General features: G+C 42.5%; 1 protein-coding gene across 11 annotated transcripts in view; it reads left to right on the top strand.

The window, feature by feature from the left end:
* The window catches only part of ANKDD1A (ankyrin repeat and death domain containing 1A), a 29,661-nt gene extending 17,765 nt beyond the window's left edge, over positions 1 to 11,896 (top strand). For 5 of the 11 annotated variants that reach the window (XM_074366330.1, XM_074366328.1, XM_074366335.1 and 2 more), the window contains 7 exons: positions 380 to 478; positions 3,150 to 3,248; positions 4,275 to 4,373; positions 5,407 to 5,502; positions 7,561 to 7,765; positions 9,634 to 9,765; positions 10,756 to 11,896. In XM_074366330.1, the coding sequence (XP_074222431.1) occupies positions 380 to 478; positions 3,150 to 3,248; positions 4,275 to 4,373; positions 5,407 to 5,502; positions 7,561 to 7,765; positions 9,634 to 9,765; positions 10,756 to 10,817 (792 nt within the window). In that variant the 3' untranslated portion in view covers positions 10,818 to 11,896. Of the gene's footprint in view, positions 1 to 379; positions 479 to 3,149; positions 3,249 to 4,274; positions 4,374 to 5,406; positions 5,503 to 6,785; positions 7,523 to 7,560; positions 7,766 to 7,914; positions 8,115 to 9,633; positions 9,766 to 10,755 lie in introns of those variants that run through there. The other 6 variants (XR_012507750.1, XM_074366329.1, XR_012507751.1 and 3 more) reach the window with 6 other exon arrangements.
* Positions 11,897 to 20,390: the final 8,494 nt, after the last annotated feature.

The raw sequence follows: 20,390 nt of genomic DNA, 5'->3' as shown, positions 1-20,390 counted from the left end.
TGTGCGGAAGCTCCGAGACCAGCTCCAGCTCGGCAGTGCATGTGGGGTGGGGTGGGGTGGGCAGGAATCTTATCAGTCCCCTCTCTTAGAAAACCATCTTCTCAGAGTCTATACTCTGCGTGCCTGTACTGGCTAAGGAATTGTGAGGCTTTGGCCCGTGATGGGAGGCGAGGAAAAGCCTGAGACCATAGTGAATGCCTTTTACTCACCACCAGGTGTGTCTGGGCAAGCCCTTGATCTCTCCCGCCTCAGGGTTTCATGGGGGTAATAGCCCCAGGTGGGTTGTAAGCTGCAAATGGAATAATGAATCCCATAATGCATTGTAAACCCCGCTGCTGGGGGTCCTCAGGAGGCTGCATTGATGCCTGTTTCCCTCTAGAAAAAGCAGAGCTGCCTCCACTACGCAGCCCTTGGTGGCTCTGAGGTCATGGCCCGGGCCCTCATCCACGCAGGAGGCTGCACCAATGTGGCTGATCGTGTAAGTGCAGGGTCAGGATGGAAGGGGGGTTTCCACTGCAGAATCTCCCAACCTCACTGCTCAAAATAGAAATGGAGAACAGATTAGTGGTTGCTGGGGGCTAGGGATGGGGGTTGGGGCAGAGGAGGGAGGAGGATGTGGGTATAAAAGGGCAACACAAGGGATCTTCGTGGTGATGGAACTGTGCTGTATCTTGTGTGTGTAGTGGATACACGAACCTACATAAAATTACATAGAACACACACGTGTACAAATGACTACCAGTGAAACTGGGGAGATCTGACTAAGATGGTGAGCATTATTGATGTCAAGATTCCGGTTCGGATCTTTGTAAGATGTTACCATCGGGGTTGGGGAGTGGGGAGAACTGAGCAGCTGGGTTATTGGGGTGGGAAGAAGGCTTTTCACCAGACACCTTTTGTTTTTTTTTGGTTCTTTTGGTTTTTATACATAAAATGTAAAACAATGAAAAGCAACATTACTCTCTCGCCACACCACACTCCCCCAGACCTGTTTCCAGGACAGCGGGGGCCAGATCCAGCATGCTGGGTTATTTTATCCCTGTGGCTAGCCGCTTCCTGGAGAGCCAGGCTCTGATAAGTTCCCAGGCTCATCTGTGTCAGGCTCTGGAGCCGGTTCCCAGTGTTTGCCCGTTCACTCTCACAGCGCGCCTTCTTTTGGCCTGATTTTGATTTCACTTACTTAGCAATGATCTGAGGACACTGTTGAAATTCTACCCAGGTAGTTTTACCTGGGTTTTAAATTTTTTTTCTCGCTATGTTTTAGAATACTGTTTGGTACTTCTTGAAATCTGGGCTTGGAATTACATTAAGCTTGTAAATAATCTAAGAGAAAATGGTCGTCTTTGCAATGTTTTATTTTTTCACCAGGAACATGCCTTGCCATGTCTTTATGTCTTCTTTTATATCCCTCAGTGATGTTCTATAGTCTTTTCATTTGCCTTTGTAATATCTATTTCCAATTATACTCTTCATATGTACTTTATATTTTTTGACCATTGTGAACAGGATAGCTTTTAAAAATATGTCATTTCTTGAAGGCATTCAATATAGGAATGCTATTGACTTTGGTATTTTTTAAATAATTTTATTATACTCATTATATTCTAATCTTTTTTTCTTTTTAAATTTTTTGTTTATTTTTTTGTAGGGGATAGAGGTAATTGGGTTTATTTATTTACTTTTAATGGAGGTACTGGGAATTGAACCCAGGACCTCATGCATGCTAAGCATGCACTCTACCACTGAGCTATACCCTCCCCACAAGAGGAATGGGTTTTTTCAAAAAATACTTTAATAGGTAGTAGACATTCTGGTTGGCTCCCAACATCCGACTTTAGTATTTTTATCTTCTATGTGACTTTTCATTAATTTTGCTAGAGTTTTTTTGGGGGGAGGGTTATAGTAACTATTTTAATCTGGTTAAATATTTTTTTAAATTATTTTTTATGTATTTAATTTTTTAAAAACTTTTTTTATTGAGTTATAGTCATTTTACAATGTTGCATAATCTGGCTAAATATATAATCACTTTGCCTATAAATAATCATATAGTTTAAATCTTCTTTTCCAATATACATAAACTTTTTTTTCTTTCTGGTCTAAACTAGTAATGGCAATAGTGGGCATTTTGGTTGTATGTCTGTGTGTTCTGTTCTACAACCTTTTAATACTCAGTATGTGAGGGTGTTTTTCCACACTAAGTATAGATCTAAACCATTGGTTTTTCTGGCTTTATACTATTACACTGCCTGTGTGTCACCATATCACTTAGAGTGATGCGGTGGCAGTCAGTCTCTCCACTTTGTCACGTAGTCAGGAGTCACAGGGGACCACTGGGGATGGAGTTCTCCAGCCTTGAGTGAGGCTTTGGATGGATGTTGGACTTGGAGTGAGGCCTCTTTGCTGGTCCCGGCTGGCTCTCTCTTTCATTCATTTCATATAAAAATAGTTGTCAGGCACCTGCCTAGGTTCTGGGGGTAGAAAGTCCAGTAACACAAGGTCTCTATTAGTTACGTGCCCTTGGGTAAGCTGGGTAAGTTTTCTTTTCTTTTCTTTTTGTGGGGAGAGGTAATTACATTTATTTATTTATGTTTAGAAGAGGTACTGGGGATTGAACCCAGGACCTCATGCTTGCTAAGTATGTGCTCTACCACTTGAGCTATACCTTCCCCAAGAGTTGGGTAAGTTTTCTGAACTCACTAAGTGTTCTCATTTGTAAGATGAACGTACTAATAAGAATAATATCATTTCTACATACTTTCTACCTACTTTAATACGAGTAAATGGGAGTAGGTGGGATATCAGAGAATCTTAAGGTGTGGTTGCTAGAAGGGACCTCAGCAAACATCACTTGCCAGATGAAGAGTAGCAGAGAAGCCAGATGACTTGTCCAAAGTCATGTAGTGAGTTCCTGGCACAGCGAGGTCTCCAACTTGGGATTTCCGGCCCCCTGCACACTACAGGGATCAGTTTGGGATTCAGGCTTTGGGCTATAAATGCCTCTGGCCTCTCATGTCATATGAGAAGCGACAAGGGTCAGACTCAGAAGCACTGTCTATATCCCTCCCAACTCCCATCTTCCAGCCCCAACCTGCAGCTGGGCAGTCCTGGGAGGGTGCCATCCATTGATCTGTGTGTCTCCCCCGCAGCAGGGCGCCTCTCCTCTGCACCTCGCTGTGAGGCACAACTTCCCAGTCCTGGTGCAGCTCCTCATCGACTCCGGCAGTGACCTGGACGCCACTGACCATGTAAGTGGCTGCAGAAACCGTCGGGGCCGCAGAGACCCAGGGCTTGGCTGTGGTCTACTAGCCTGGCCCAGAGTTGAGGAATTGCTGTTTTATTTGTAAAAACTGTTTGAATATTTGTGGAAGCTAGCATCACTTTCCCAACCGTTTCTCTATTTTGAACGTTTGGGTATTTCTGAGTTTTTCTCACGATATATAGAACACCGCAGTAAGCATCTGCCTACATTCAACCTTTTCCTTTTATTATTATTATTATTTTTTCCTTAGGGAAAATTCCCAGGGCAGGGATGACTGGAACTGTCTTGTGTAACAAGAGGCCTCTGAGTCCTGAAGTTGTGATGAGTCAGGAGCACTTTTAAACCCCCATCCCCACAATCCACTCCCCCAACTGGTGCCGCCACACGCAACCACTCGCGGTGGAAAGCAGTTTGCTGGAATATAACATATACCTTTAAGGCAGTCAGTATTTGCACATCTGAAAGTTGAGCCTCAAGAAATATACTAAGAGCTCATGGACCGAGATACTCCTCATTGCAGCACTGTTTATCAGTTTCCATTTCAAAAATGGCCCAAATCATAATTGAAACATAGGTAAATGAGGGTCTAGACATAGATCAGTTCTTATGAGCTATTAAAAATGGTGTTTATAGAGTTTATAATGTGCAGAAAGTTTTATAGATGCAAAATGTATACACAAGATGATCTCAGATCTGTGAAACCATCAAACAAACCTTTCTGCATTAAAGAAAAAACTAGATGAAAGGCACTAGGATCATTGCAGAGGTTGACTTAGGTGGGCTAGTGAGCGGTGTTTTTTCCTTTGTTCTTTCCACTTTTTTGTTTTTACCAAGTTTTCTCTGCTGAGAATTATTTTATGATTAAACCCAGTTTACCCTCCCTTGTAACTTCTTTGAGAAACTCTGTTCAGGCCCAGTTGGGCGTATACCCACCTTGGTCCTGTCCTGGTTTTGAGCCGTGGGCCATCTCTACATGCTTTTCTGTTCCCTGTCCCCTTGGCTTCTTCTCCAGAGGCAGCAGACACCCCTACACCTTGCTGCAGAGCACGCCTGGCAGGACATAGCAGAGATGCTCCTCGTTGCTGGGGTTAACTTAAACCTGAGAGATAAGGTACTTCTGCTCACAACCAGCCTCCCTTTCAAACTTTCACAGCTCTCTCTTTGCCAGAGACCCTGCTCAAACGCCTCCTGCTCCCAGAGTGTTCAAGGCCTCTCATCCATTATATGTCAACTCAAATGCAGCCTCCTCCAGGAAGCATTCCTGCCCTTCCACCACCTTCCCCTGTCTCCTCTGAGCACTTGGCCCTTCCCTCTCCTGGTCTTGGCCTGTGATATGGTCGTATTCTGTTCATGGTCCCTGTCAGACTTTGAGCTCCTAGAGTCATCTGGTGGGGAGAAGTGAGAGGGGCTTGAGGAACAGTGCATCACCACCCCACAACTCCCTATGTGTCAAATAGGTTTCCCAGGTTATTGTGCCTCTGGGGTGACTAACTCCTCAGGTGGTCAGAGGTTTGAGGAGAGCTGAAGACTTGGTATGAGGCCGAGGATTCACAGGCTCATGAAGGGGAGGGTACTTGCACTTGTGGTCCAGCCCTTGGGATTTTGTGGACAAGAGGTGGGGGCAGGGAACTGGCCCTGAGGCTGGACCTGGGAGGGGTGGCCCGCTGTGAGCTGGGCCCCAGGGCAGCCGGCCAAGTGCGGAGAGGAGCTTCCCGTCTCCCTGCAGGTCCCTGGAGGGGGCTGAGGCCAGCACTGTGCGGGAAGCCTGGGAGCCTGAGGGGAGGCGGCAAGCGTGACACAGGGGCCCAAGCCCCTTCTGTGGGTTCTGCTTTCATCTGAGAAATGGGGCTGGTAACATCTACCCATAGATGATGTTGAAGAGTTTATTCAGGCTGAGTTTCATAAGCACTAAGTCTTCCTACTCTAAAGCAACACAAGAGGTGGTGGCTGGAATTATTATTATTGCCTTATTCTGCCTGTGACTTTTCCCACATCCCGAGTCATGCCTGGAAAGCCTTTCTGCTCTCCAGTGTAGACTGCCGGAAGTGGCTTTCTTTGGGCAGCAGGGTCTGTACTCAGTGCTGGAGGCCACCCTACACCCTCTTCTAGAAACTCTGGCTTCCCTTCTCGTCTCTTACCTGCAGCAAGGAAAAACTGCCCTGGCAGTGGCCGCCCGCAGCAACCACGTCAGCCTGGTGGACATGATCATAAAAGCTGATCGCTTCTACAGGTGGGAGAAGGTACTGAGTCCCTGCCCTTGGTCTCTCCTTGTTGGAGATGGAGTGGCCGTCGCTCCAGGCGGAGCTGGCTTTGAACCCCAGCCCTGACCAGTTCAGGGACCCCTCATTTTCCAAAGGAGTGATAATTCCTGCCTTACCTACCATCAGGGTGGTTTGGGGGCATCCAGAGATAGGTGAGCACTGAAACCACCCTGAAATAAGGCTGACTGAGCTCCATGCCAATGTGGAGATCCTACTAGACACTGCTGTAACTTCTGGTTGATGGAGGAATGCACACAGGTGTGAGTAAAGCGATGGCAAGTTGGTTCCGACTCACTGTCAGCTCCAGGTGATTGGAATTGTGGCTTGGGGTATTCTATTCAGGCAAGTTTCTGAACGCAGAAGGAAGGTGTGCTGGGATTGACTAGTGATGTCTGTGGCAATGTTGGGACAGAGGAGTGGCAGATGTAAGGTTATTCATTTACAGTTCTAATGTCAGCAAATGGGGGTAGGTGCAGTCTTTTGGTGTCTTGAGGGTTGTGTTTCTACACAGGAAATAAATTTTGGCATTTATTTCAGTTTTAGAAATTAGTACTAAATTTTTTACAAAATTTAAATCCAAGTTTTCCTTAATCTTTTAAATTAATTTAAAAAACATTATTGTATTCATACAACTAGTAAATTTTAACAGTCACTTTCAAAGAAGCCTTGTTTGTTTGTTTCATTTTTGGAGGGGAGGTAATTAGGTTAATTCATTTTAACAGAAGTACTGGGAATTGAACCCAGGACCTCGTGCGTGCTAAGTGCACACGCTACCACTGAACTACACCCTTCCCTTCAAGGGGAGATCCCGCATTTAAACTTAAACCACCTTAAACATTTTAACTGAATGGATACACTTAATGTAATAAATTTTCTTTTTAAGCACTTCAAATGCACCCTAAGTTCTTAAATTATCCTAGTAAATTCAATAAATCAAACCTATAAAGTAAATCTCAAATATCGTAAACATTCCCTTATTGATTACAGACTTACTAACCTTCTCTTACACCTGTTCCAAAGTCAATTGATTGATAATAAATTTCCATAGGAATCATAAGACATCTTCTTTCACCAGCAAGCTAGAGTCTTGTAAGCATTACAACCCCTTTGCATACAATAGATTACTCCTAAATATTAATACCAATGGTTTGGTGAACTTATTCATGTCTATACTTAACTTTAAAGCACCCCAGGCTTTAAAAGTTCTCAGCACTAAAGCAGTGGTGCAGTTAGAATCACAAATCCCCCCTTCCTACCCCCAGACCAATTCAATCGGAATCTCAGGAGTGAGGGCCAAGCTTCTGCAGTTCTTAAAGCTCCCGGATGATCCCAATGTAAGATGCAGCTGAGAACGTTGCTCTAAGGAAACGGCTTTTACCACCCCCGGTGAGAGGCAAGTTCCCAGATCATCACCTCCCAGGTCACCAGCCAGCACTGTTCACCCGGATGTAAGTTTTGGCGCTACAGACGCCAGAACTCATCTGATCTTTCTAACAACCAGAACTCTGCATCCACATCTTTTTGAGGGGCTAACTTAGGCTTTTGTGGGTTTAACTTATGTTATTACATAATTTTTTGATAACCTCTCATTTTATCATCTGCTTTGTGTAGAAAGGATTCTGTAACCCCGCCCTTTTCTACTTGTTGGGATTCAGGAAGTCTACTTACTGCCTGATTCTTGGCTTGGCTAGTTTTAGCCATAGCTGCTCAGTCATTCTACTGATACTTGTGCTATAAGAACACAAAGAAAAGAGAGGAATTGGGAAGCCTTCTTAGAAGAGGTAGCATGTAGGCGGTCTTTTGACTTTGGCAATGGGGTTGAGAGACAGGGAGGTGGGAAGAGGAATTCTGGATGGAGACACGGTGTAAGCAGCTCAGGTGCCAACATTCAAAGCAAAGCATGGAGTCAGAAACCAGAGTGATGGACACTAAGCCCCAGGCCTGTGATGATGCCAGTTCTGGGTCCACGCTCACGAGGGAGAGACTGGCAGGGATTTCCCCCAGATGGCTGCTGCACTTCTGGGGTCTGCCCCACAGGACCGCCTCTCGTGCAGGGACCCCAGTGACCCCTGTGGGAAGAGCTTGACTTTTAAGCAGGACCATCAGCAGGAGACGCAGCAACTCCGCTCCGTGCTCTGGCAACTGGCCTCCAGGTACCTGCGGCCCCATGAGTGGAAGAAGCTGGCTTATTGCTGGGAGTTCACTGAGGCCCATGTCCTTGCCATCGAGCAACAGTGGACAGGTACCACCTTGCCTCAGCATTCCAGAGCAACCGGGGTGGAGGCGTGGGGGCACTTGGGGTGTCTGTGCTTCTGGGGGAAAACCTATGCACCCACAGCAGAGCCTCACCAAGAGCCTTTCCAACACGCTGAGTGCTCTTCTCCGCTCCAGGCCTTTGCACAGGCGAGGTGCTCTGCCCCTCCCTCCGCACTGACCTGTGAACTAAACATCCTTCGTGTAACAGCTGGAGCCGATACTCAGTGTCCACACATCGAGCTAAAGGAGAAGAGCTGCCGTTGAAACTATTTAATATCTGTTTGGAAATTTTGGCCCTGGTATTAAGGCATGAAACAGATATAGAAACAAAAAGTGTAAGTATTGGAAAGGAAGAGACAGACTAACTTCAGATACTATAATTATATACATAGGAAGTCCAGAAGAACCAATGGAAAAACTCTTAGACTGAAATAATTCAATAAAATAGCTAAATGTATGATCACATATACAAACACCAGTGTTCCTGTGTACCATCAATAAATGGGCAAAATATATAGAGGTATTTTTTAAAAGATATTTCATTTATAATAGTATGTGTTTCTAAAAAGATATATGAATGACATATGAGGAGGGTATTAAAAAGTAGTTGAACTATATAAAATAAGACTTAGGTAAATGGAATGACTTTCTGTATTCCCAGCTAGAAAAAGTGCCGTGTAGATACTGATTTTCCCCAAATTAGATTAAAGCTTTGATCCAGTTTTAATCAGATCAAAATAGGAGGTTTTATGGAACTTGACTAAAGGATTCTGTAGTCCTTGACTAAAGGATTTCTATAGTTTATCTGAAAGAATAAACAGGGAATATGTAAGTGAATATTTGGGGGAAAAAAGTGAAGAGGGTCTAACTCAACCAGAATCAACCTTAGAAAGTTAAAATAATTAACAGAGAGCTACGTGACTTAAACATATGCAAATCAGGTAGAGGAATAGAGCAGAGAGTCCAAAAGTAAACTCTGTTAGAGATGAGGATTTCATAGACAATAAAGGAGCACTGGTAAATGACGGGGCTGGGGACAAGGGTTAGTGAATAAAAGGGTCAAATGAAACTGCTAGGGAGCAGAAGCACCGGAGGAAGTGCCTGCTGGGGGCGCAGAGAGGCCAGAACATCAGCGGACACAGTGGGCGGATGACCTGGACCTGATGGCTGTGCCCCAGTGTCTGTCCCCAGCTGGGAGAGCAGACCTGGTCACAGACTTCAGTAACCAGTGAACTCCACCACCAGCACTGAAGAGTGTGGGCACCTATTCTCCAAACTTTGGAATCACCTGGGAAGCCTTAACACCACTCAGTGCCTAGGCTGCACCCAGATCCAAGTGTGTAGGAATCTTGCGGGAGGTGGGATGGGACCCAGGTGGCAAGTTTCTAAAACTTCCCAGGTGTTTCCAATGAGCATTTATGGCCGAGAAGCCCTGGGGCAGGGGCAAGAACATGGCCAGCTCTGTCTCTAACTAAGCTGGAGACAGGGCCGCCAGCATGCAAGGCACAGATTATGGTGAGCAGCCAGAGAGATGAACAGTACAGTCACGTACATTGTGGTACCACAGCGAATGCCAGTTCTTTCTCTCTTCTCAGTAACACCAACGGGATGCTTGGTGGATGCTCAGGAGAAAGCCTGGGGCGGGGGAGGTCCAGGTGTCCCTGATAGAAAACCCCACCCCCAACCCATCTGAGGCTGCGCATCCCCTCCCCTCCCCTCCCCTCCCCTCCTCATTTCTGGGCTGAGCAGAGCTCGGAGAAGGACCTGCTGTTCCAGAGGCGGTGTGGGGCACGCTCAGGTAAGGTAGACAGGGTTGATGCCTTCTTCATCTCTTTCTCCCCTCGCGGTCTTCAGGCACCAAGAGCTACCGGGAGCACGGCCACCGGATGCTGCTCATCTGGCTGCATGGCGTGGTCACGGCTGGTGAGAACCCCAGCAAAGAGCTATTCGAGGGCCTCGTGGCCATTGGCAGGAGGGACCTGGCTGGTAAGGATGTCCCCTGTCCTGCTCAGAGCAGCGTGGGCCCCAGGGGTCAGAGCTGCCAGGCCCCACTGAATGTGGCAAGGCCCTCCAAGGGCTGCTCAGACCTCAGTGCCATGGCGCTGGCTCCGAACCTTCCGGGTTGCTGGTCTTAGCCCTGCCTCCTTCCAAAACTCAGGCAGAGTCTGGGGCCACTCACAGTGCCTCCTGGCCTGAGCCTCCCCATCTGTGCAATGAGGGTGGCCCAGATGATCCCTATGACCGTCACAGCCCCAAAGCCATTGAAGTAACAGCCTCTTCCTATCGGCTCTCTATACCAGTTTGATTTTTTCCCCCTTCCATTTTGGAATAAGGCGGAAACAGCCTAATGGGTTGTTTTTCACAAACGTTAAGGCTTACGGGCCAGAACTGGCTTAATGTGAGTTGAACCAGTCAGATCTGGTCAAATAAAATTTCTGAGGCCATCACTACCTATTTGAGTCTGTCAATCCCAAAAGCTTTTTTTTGGGATTTGGAGGTTTGGAATTCAGAGCACCACCTGGAACCATCAGGCAAGCGGAGTAACAGGTTCTTACTGACTCCTCATTAAAAACGAAATCAGCCCATGATGAAAAATGCTTAAACTCTGTAATGTTTATAGGCATGGTGCGTTATGGGGCAACCACAGGATGGGGTGCTAGGCAGTCACCCGTAGTAATGAAGGTACATCAGTCATGTGGCAACAAGGATGAGTGTTGATAGCATGTTATTGGGGACCAAAGTGAAGGTCCCCTGTGTGGTGGGTCTCCCACAGCTGCCACACACAAGATGGGAAAACAGTCCTTTCAGAGGGGAGGAATTAGGGATGACTTTGTTCTTTTTCTAAAATGTTCTTAAATATTGTTGCATCTTTTTTTTTTTTTAAACACAAACCCTGGCAGGCAATGAAAACATCAGACCAGCCCTATGAGGCAAAGCTTAGGCAACATGAGGCAATGGGATTCTTGTCTTTTGCAGAGAGCATCAGGAAGAAAGCAAACGATGACCCGAGTGCCCCAAGGAGGTGCACAGCCATGTAACTAGAGGGGCTGGACCTGCAGGAGCATGGGACCTGAAAGCAGGGGCCACTGAAAAGAGGATCGCCATGTAAGGGCTTTAAAAAAAAAAAAAATCACTGTAAACAGACCTCCAGCTGCTTCCACTGGAACCCACAGTCATGCAGGACCGGCAGGCAGATGTTTGCTATCTTTGTCACAAGGATTGGTTCGGGGGCCTCTCTCAGGTTTTGCAGATAATCCCTTCCCACAACTCTCGGCTCACTTTAATCTCCAGCATCTCATCGGAGCCCCACAGCAGTCCCCTGAGGTCAAGGGGTGTCTTTTCAGAGAGGACACTGGGGCTCAGGTGAGTGGGGTAAAAAGCTAATCAGGTGTTGAGGTCAAGGGCCAAACCCAGTATTCCTGTCTCCCCGACCCAGCGAAGGGCTCCATCCATTACTTACAAAGGGATCACCCTAAATTCAATCCCTGGCTTTTACGAATGCCATGCTTACTTCACAGCTGCTTCTACTCCCACGCCTATTTGTACACTTTGACAATTATAGGAGGCACGCACTCTTATTTCCCCCTCTTGTTTTATAATTTTTTAAAGTTGTAAACTTTTAATTTTGAAATCATCTCAGACTTACAAAAGGAGTTGCAGAAATAATACCAAGAATTTCCAAATACACTTCACTCAGCTTCCCCCCATATTAGCATCTTATATAAGCAGGAAATGAACACTGATACGATACTATTCTTCTTTACATCTTATTCAAATTTTGTCAGTTGAGCCTTTGCGGTCCTTTTCCTGGACCAAGATCCGGTTTGGGATCACACGTTGCATTTGGTTGTCACTCTCCCTGTTTTGAGTCCTGTGCAAAGGGTCACCTACCTGGGGTAGGCCTGGCTTGACTGGGATGGGAATGTTCCAGATCTGTGCTATCCAAACGGCTGCCACCAGCCACCTGCGGCTCCCAGGCACTTGAAACGTGATGTGTCCAGTGGGATGAACAACTATTTTATACCACATGGGACGTAGATCACGTAATTGGATGAGTTTTGTATTTTTTTGAGAGAGAAAAGCAAGTTCTTAAATAAAGTTGAAATGTTGAAATATATCTCGCAAATTCAATACTCACTTTTGTTTGGGAGATTAGTGGCAAAATTTGAAACAAGCTGTTGTGGATTGCTTTTTTAAACAGAATTTACAAGATTGATTTACAAGGTTTCCATGAATGAACTCTTGTTGCCTGTTTGATCAACCTGTAACAACTTTTTAAAACTTTTCAATGTTTCTTAAAAACTTTAAAAAAATATTTAGATCAGTAATTTTTTATTGAAGTATAGTTGATTTACCATACTGTGTTCATTTTAGGTGTATAGCATAGTGACTGTTTTTTTTCTGATTATATTCCATTATAGATTATTACTAGATACTGAATACAATTCCTTGTGCTTTACAGTATATCATTGTTGCTTATCTATTTTATGTATAATAATTTATATCTGTTAATCCCATACCCCTAATTTGTCCCTCCCACCTCTCCCTCTCCCCTTTGGTAACTGAAAGTTTGTCTTCTACGTCTGTGAATCTGTTTCTGTTTTGTATATAGATTCATTTATATTGTTTTTTAGATTCCATGTGTAAGTGACAACATGTGGATAGTCTGTCTTTCTCTGAATTCACTAAATCTAATATTTTCTAGGTCTGTCCGTGTTGCTAAAAATGCCAGTATTTCATTCTATTATTTGGTTGAGTAATATGTATATATATGGTTGAGTAATATGTATATATGTATGTTTGTGTACACACACACACACACACACACACACCCTAAGCCATTCATCTGTTGATAGACACTTAGACTATTTCCATGTCTTGGCTGTTGTATATAGTGCTGTTATGAACTTGGGGGTGTATGTGTCTTTTTAAATTAGAGTTTTCATCTTTTCTGAATACTTACCCAGTAGTGGGATTGCTGGATCATATATTAGCTCTATTTTTAGTTTTTTAAGGAACCTGCATAGTTTTCCATAGTTTCTGCACCAATTTACATTTCCACCAACAGTGTACTAGGAGTCCCTTTTCTCCACATCCTCTCCAACATGTGTTATTTGTAGACTTAAAAAAAAAAAATTTATTTATTTATTTATTTATTTTAATTTTTAGGGGAGGTAATTATATTTATTCGGTTTTAGAGGAGGTACTGGGGATTGAACCCAGGACCTTATGTATGCTAAGCCTGTGCTCTACCACTCAAGCTATATCCTCCCCCTATTTGTAGACTTTTTGATGCTAAGTATTATAACAGGTGTGAGGTGATACCTCATTGTGGTTCTGATTGACATTTTTTTAATAGTTATATTGAGCATCTTTTCATGTGCCTGTTGGTCATCTGTATGTCTTGCTGGGAAAAATGTCTATTTAGATCTTCTACCCATTTTTTGATTCGGTTGTTTTTTGATACTGAGTTGTATGAGCTGTTTGTATATTTTGGATATTAGCCCCCTGTTGGTCACATCATTTGTAAATATTTTATCCCATTCTGTAGGTTGTCTTTTCATTTTGCTGATGGTGTCGTTTGCTGTGCAAAAACTTTTAAGTTTGATTAGGTCCCATTTGTTTATTTTTCCTTTTATTTCTTTTGCCTTGGGGAGGCTGATCTAAGGAAAAATTGCTACAGTTTATGTCAGTGTTTTGCTCATGTTCTTTTCTAGGAATTTTCTGGTGTTATGTCTTATATTTAGGTCTTTCAACCATTTTGAGTTTATTTTTGTATATGATGGAAGGGAGTTTTCTAATTTCATTGATTAACATGTAGCTGTCCAGCTTTCCCAGTACCACTTGTTGAAGAGATTGTCTTTTCTCCTTTGTATATTCTTTCCTCCTTTGTCATAGGTTAATTGACCATAGGCACGTGGGTTTATTTCTGGGCTTGCTATTCTGTTCCATTTATCTATATGTCTATTTTTGTGTCAATACCATCTTGTTTTTTTTTTTCCTCAGTATCTTGGTCTGAATTTATTTTTCTTTGGTTAGAGATTTTTAAAAATTGAAATATAGTCAGTTACAATGTGTCAATTTCTGGTGTACAGCACAATGTCCCAGTCATGCATATACATATATATATTCATTTTCATATTCTTTTTCATTATAGGTTATTACAAGATACTGAATATAGTTCCCTGTGCTATACAGAAGAAATCTGTCTTTTTATCTATTTTTATATATAGTGGCCAACATTTGCAAATCTCAAACTCCCAAATTTATCCCTTCCCACTCTCTTCCCCCTGTAACCATAAGAATGTTTACTGTCTCTGCGAATCTTTCTGTTTTGTAGATGAGTTCATAGTGTCCTTTTTTTTTTTTTTTTTTTAGATTCCACATATGAGTGATGTCATATGGTATTTTTCTTTCTCCTTGTAGCTTTACTTAGAATGATGATCTCCAGGTCCATCCATGTTGCTGCAAATGGCATTATTATTTTTTGTGGCTGTGTAGTATTCCATTGTATAAATATACCACAATTTATTCAGTCATCTGTCGATGGACATTTAGGTTGCTTCTATATTGTGGCTATTTTAAATAATGCTGCTATGAATATTGGGGTGCGTGTGTCTTTTTGAATTAAGGTTCCCTCTGTATATATGCCCAGGAGTGAAATTGCTGGATCATATGGTAAGTCTAGATTTTTGAGGAATCTCCATACTGTTTTCCATAATGGCTACACCAAACTGCATTCCCACCAGCAGTGTAGGAGGGTTCCCTTTTCTCCACAGCCTCTCCAGCATTTATCATTTGTGGACTTTTGAATGATGGCCATTCTGACTGGTGTGAGGTGATACCTCATTGTAGTTTTTGATTTGCATTTCTCTGATAATCAGTGATATTTAGCATTTTTTTCATGCGCCTGTTGGCCATTTGTATGTCTTCATTGGAAAATTGCTTATTTACATCTTCTGCCCATTTTTGGATTGGGTTGTTTGGTTTTTTGTTATGAAGTTGTATGAGCTGTTTCTATATTCTGGAATTTAAGCCCTTGTAAGTATCATCTTTTGCAAATATTTTCTCCCATTCTGTAGGTTGTCATTTTGTTTGCTTATGGTTTCCTTTGCTGTGCAAAAGCTTATAAGGTTAATTAGGTTCCATTTGTTTATTTTTGCTTTTATTTCTATTGCCTGGCTAGACAGTCCTAGGAGAACATCGCTAAGATTGATGTCAGCTAATGTTTTGCCTATGTTTTCTTCTAAGAGGTTTATGGTATCTTGTCTTATGTTTAAGTCTTTAAGCCGTTTTGAGTTTATTTTTGTGTATGGTGTGAGGGAGTGTCCTAACTTCATTGATTTACATGAAGCTGTCCAGTTATCCCAACACCACTTGCTAAAGAGACTGTCTTCTTCTCCATTGTATATTCTTGCCCCTGTTGTCAAAGATTAATTGACCATAGTTCTTTGGGTTTATTTCTGGGCTCTCTGTTTGTTCCAGTTATCTGTATGTTTGTTTTTGTGCCAATTCCACGCTGTTTTGATTACTGTAGCTCTGTAGTATTGTCTGATGTCTTGGAGGGTTATTCCTCCAGCTTCATTCTTTTTTTCCCCCTCAGTATTGCTTTGGCAATTCTGGATCTTTTCTGATTCCATATAAATTTTAGGCTTGTTGTAGTTCTGTGAAAAATGTCATGGGTATCTTGATAGGGATCGCATTAAATCTGTAGATTGCTTTGGGTAGTATGGCCATTTTAACAATATTCTTTCAATCTAAGAGCATTGGATATCTTTCCATTTCTTTAAATCAGTGTTTTGTAGTTTCTCTGCCTATAAGTCTTTCACCAACTTGGTCAGACCTCTGTTGCCTTATTGATTTTCTGTCCATTGATGTTAGTGGTGTGTTAAGTCTCCGACTGTTATTCCCTTAATTTCTTCCTTTGTGTCAGTTAGTATTTGCTTCATATATTTAGGTGCTCCTATGTTAGGTGTGGCTTATATGTTCACAAATGTGATACCCTCTTCTTGTACTGATCCTTTTATTATTATATATTTTATATAATCCCCTTCTTTGTCTTTCTGGTCTTTGTTCTAAAGTCTATTTTGTCTGATATGAGTATTTCTGCCACTGCTTTATTATTTTCATTTGCAGGAAATACCTTTTTCCTTCCCCTCACTTTGGCTCTGTGTATGTTTCTCACCCTGAAGTGAGTCTCCTATAGGCAGCATTTTGCAGGTTCCTGTATTGTTATCCAATCTGCCACTATACCTTTCAATTAGAACAGTAGTCCATTGACATTTAAAGTAATTATTGATAGGTATGTACTTAGTGCCATTTTTATCCTTGTTTTTCAGTTTTCTATTTGATCATGTCTCTTTTTTTTGTGGTTTGATGATTTTCTTTTTTAGTATGTTTGAATTCCTTTCTTTTTGTTTTTTTGTGACTCTGTTGTATATTTTTGATTTGTGGTTACCATGGAGTTCAAGTATGTTGGCCCATAACTAAATCTTCTTGCTTTAAACTGATAGTCATTCAAATTCAAGGACATTCTAAAAGACCTACATTTTTTTTTTTACTACGCTCCTCTACATTTTGTAATTTTGGATGTCCTGTTTTACATCTTCCTGCTTATCATTTTACTGTTTACAGTAGTTAAACTCACTTCTACAATTTTTTAAATTGTTTTTTAATCTGTGTACTGGTTTATTTATGCAATCTTCAGTCCTTTTATATATTTGCCGTTCCTATTGTGATTTTCCCTTTCCTATAGATTTTTGCTTTTCTATTTAGAGAAGACCTTCAGTGTTTCTTTTAGGGCGTTGCTGAAGTCTTTCAGTTTTTGCTTGTCTGAGAAATTCTTTTTTTGTTTTTGTTTTTGTTTTGGTGGGAGGGGGAGGTATTTAGGTTTATTCACTGATTTTATTCTTAGAGGAGATTCTGGGGATTGAACCCAGGACCTCATGCATGCCAAGCATGCGCTCTACCAAATGAGCTATACCCTTTCCCCTTGTCTGAGAAATTCTTTCTCTCTCCTTCCATTCTAAATCATAATCTTGCGCAGGGCTTGACTATCCTAGGTGACAGGTTTTTCCCTTTTAGGACTTTGACTATATCATACCGCTCCCTTCTGGCCCACAAAGTTTCTGCAGAGACATCAGCTAATAGCCTTATGGAGGGGTCTCTTGCAAGTGACTTTTCATTTTCTCCTGCTGCCTTTAGAATCCTCTTTATCTTTCACTTTTGCCATTTTAATTATGTCTTGATGTGGGTTTGTTTGGGTTCATCTTGTTTGGGACTTTCTGTGCTTCCTGTACCTCCATGTCTGTTTCCTTCTTTAGGTTTGAGAAGTTTTCAGCCATAATTTCTTCAAGTGCATTTTCAGTCCTCTTTTTCTTAACATTCTGGAGCCCCTATTATGCATAGGTTGGTGGCATATATTATATTGTCCCATAGATCCTCTATGTTGCTTTCATTTTTTTTTTCCATTTGTCTTTCTGTCTGCTCTTCTGATTGGGTGATTTCCATTACTGTATCTTTCAAGTCACTTACTCATTCTTCTGTGTCATTTAGTTGGCTATTCATTGCTTCTAGATTGGTTTTTATCTCAGCATTTGAATTGTCTATTTTTGATTATTTCATCTTTACAGTTTTTAGTTCTTACAGTGATCTGCATTTCTATCAACAATCTTAATTCAATTACCATTTTTATTACCTTTTTTCAGTTTTATTAGGTAGAATTGTTTGACTGCACATATACAATATATTGCATGTAAATATATATACAATATACTGCACATTTTTTTGGCTTACATATGTGTACTGACCATGGTGTCTAAGAACAGTTTAGAGCTTTAGCTTTTTAAACTTAAGTAAATATCAAAGGAATAAAGCCAACCACACAATAAAAATGAACAGAATGCATATTACCAAGTTTTTGAATTCCACGTCTAGTAGACGGGTGAGCTCTGTTTCATTATTTATTCTTTCAGGGAATTTCTCTTGCCCTTTTAATGGGGAGTAGTTCCTCTGCCTTTCCATTTTACTTAACGTTCTCTGTCTCTATGAATTTAGGAGAAATAGTTGTCTGCTGTGGTCTTGAAGGGGTGTTTTTATGTGGGAGCATCCCTGTGCGGACCGTGTGTCTGATGTTTTTGATGTGAGGACTGATGTAGGCATGGATGACAGCCAGACCTTTCCTCAGGGAGTGCTGCCCATTATAGGAGATGTGGTTCTTAATAGAAGGTGTGGTTGGTGTTAGTGTCTAGAGCCTTGCAGGGCTTTCTCTCTGCTCCATGGCTGTCACAGTCCGGTTAAGCGTGGGGTCTGCTTCTCAGTTGTTGGAGTAGAAGCACTGAGGATCGGGTTCAACCATGCTCTGTTGCCCTTGGCCACATGTCCTGCTGCAAATGGGGTGATTGTTGGAACAAATGAGGCCCTTGGGATCACAGAGGAGTTACCTGTGAATCACCTGTGTATGCACACACATTTCTGCTCAGAAGCAACCCAAGGTCGTTTCCCTTCCTCTGTCGTGTTCATCTCAGATCTAGTGCAAGGCTATGATGTAGAGTAGGCTAGGGCTGGGTGTTGGGGTGTGTGGCTGCGGGAACTGAGGTGGTTCTGCTGCCTCCAGAGATCTGGGCTGCCTCTCTGGCAGTCTTCTCCCAGCACTTGTCTGTCCCAGACCTAGGGCTAAGCTGCCGTGTGGAGTGGGCAGAGCTGGGGCGCTCTTGTAGGGAGATGAACCGCTGCTTACTTCTGCGTACACTGACAATGACCATCGCTGCCCCACCCGGACCACACCCCAGGTCCTCTGGGGAGTGTCTGCATAGCTAAATCAAGTCCTCTCCCAGGGCCTGTCTGCCTGAGAGTCAGCGCTTAGCTGTGGCTGTGCTCTTGTGGTGCGGGTGTGCACACGCTGACAGTGGCCGCCCTGCCTCCACTGAATTACACACCGGGTGCCCTGGTCTGTCTTAGTGTAGCTAGACCAGGCCTTTTCTCAGGGCTCAGCCCAGGCTGTGCTGTGTAGGGAGCGGGGCCAATGTGTTCCCCTCTTTGGATTGGGAAGTGCGGTGCAGTGGCAGCCACCAACACAAGGCTCTCTTCACCCTTACTGTTAGCAAGGCATCATGTGTGCACTCCTTGAGAGAGGATCTAGGCTTCTCCAGACCTTCTGTTTATCCCAGTGAAATCCCGGCAGGCAAGGGGGCTTGTCTTCTCCATGCAGGACCCCAGAACTGGGATGCCCAGATTGCGGCTCAACCTGCTTGCTCCCCAGGGTGAGAGTCTGCCCGTTTGGACCTTCTCTTCCTTACAGATCCTTCTAGGGGCACAGGTCCAAACCTGATGGCTTTCCCCCCCAATCCTATCTGGTTATATGGAAATCTTTCTTGCAACTTTGGTTGTATAGGAGCTCTTCTGCCAGTTTCCAGTTGGTTTTCCAAGAGAATTGTCCCACCTGTAGATACATGTTTGATGTGTGTGTTGGAGGTGAACTCCACATCCTCTAACTCTGCCAACTTGATCCCCCTTTCTGTCTGAGGAGGATGGTGGAGGGACTGGCAGGGTGGAGCTGAGCTAACTTTATTTTTATTGAGGTGTAGCTGATGTACAGTATTATATACCTTTCAGTTGTACAACATAGTGATTCAGTTTTTAAAAGTTATATTCCATTTATAGTTATTATAAACTGTTGGTTATATTCCGTGTTGTACAATATATCTTTGTAGCTTATTTATTTTATAGATAATAGTTTGTACCTGTTAATTCCCTACCTCTGTCTTGTCCCTCCACCCCCATCCCCACTAAGAACTGCTAGTTTGTTCTTTATATCTGAAGTCTTTTTTGTTATATTCACAAGTTTGTTTTATTTTTTAGATTCCACGTTAGTGATAATGTATGGTATTTGTCTTTATCTGTCTTACTTATTACACTTACCATAATACTCTCCAGATCTGTCCACATTGTTGCAAATGGCATCATTTCACTTTTTAAGGTTGCATAATATTCCTGTGTGTGTGTGTGTGTGTGTGTGTATGTATGTATGTATGTATGTATACGTGTGTATACACACCACGTCTTCATCCATGTGTTGATGGGCACCTAGGTTGCTTCCATATCTTGGCAATTGTAAATAATGCTGCTATGAACATCACAGTGCATATAGTTTTTTGAATTAGTGTTTTTGTTTTTGTTTTGTGTGTATGTGTGTGTGTTTAAACAAATAGACTTTATTATTTTTTTTTTTTTGGCTTTTGGTCTTTTTAAAAAGCATTTTTATTGAAGTGTAGTTGATCTATAGTGTTCCAGGTGTACAGCAAATAATTCAGTTATACATATACATACATATATACATCTTTTTTTAAATTCTTTTCTGTTATTACAAGAAATTGAATATAGTTTTCTGTGCTATACTGTAGGTCCTTGTAGGTCCTTGTTTATCTATTTTATATATAGTGATGTGTGTTTGTTAATCCCCAGCTCCTAATTTATCCCTCCTTGCCCTTTCCCCTTTGGTAACCAGTTTGTTTTCTATGTCTGTGAGTGTTTTTGGTTTGTAAATAGAATTTGTATCATTTTGTTTAGATTCCACATATAAGTGATATCATGGTATTTGTCTTTCTCAGTCT

The sequence above is a fragment of the Camelus bactrianus genome, chromosome 6 (assembly GCF_048773025.1).
Source record: "Camelus bactrianus isolate YW-2024 breed Bactrian camel chromosome 6, ASM4877302v1, whole genome shotgun sequence".
NCBI classification, from domain to species: Eukaryota; Metazoa; Chordata; class Mammalia; order Artiodactyla; family Camelidae; genus Camelus; species Camelus bactrianus.
Note: the sequence above shows the minus strand (reverse complement) of the source record. Positions and strands in the feature narration are given on the sequence as shown.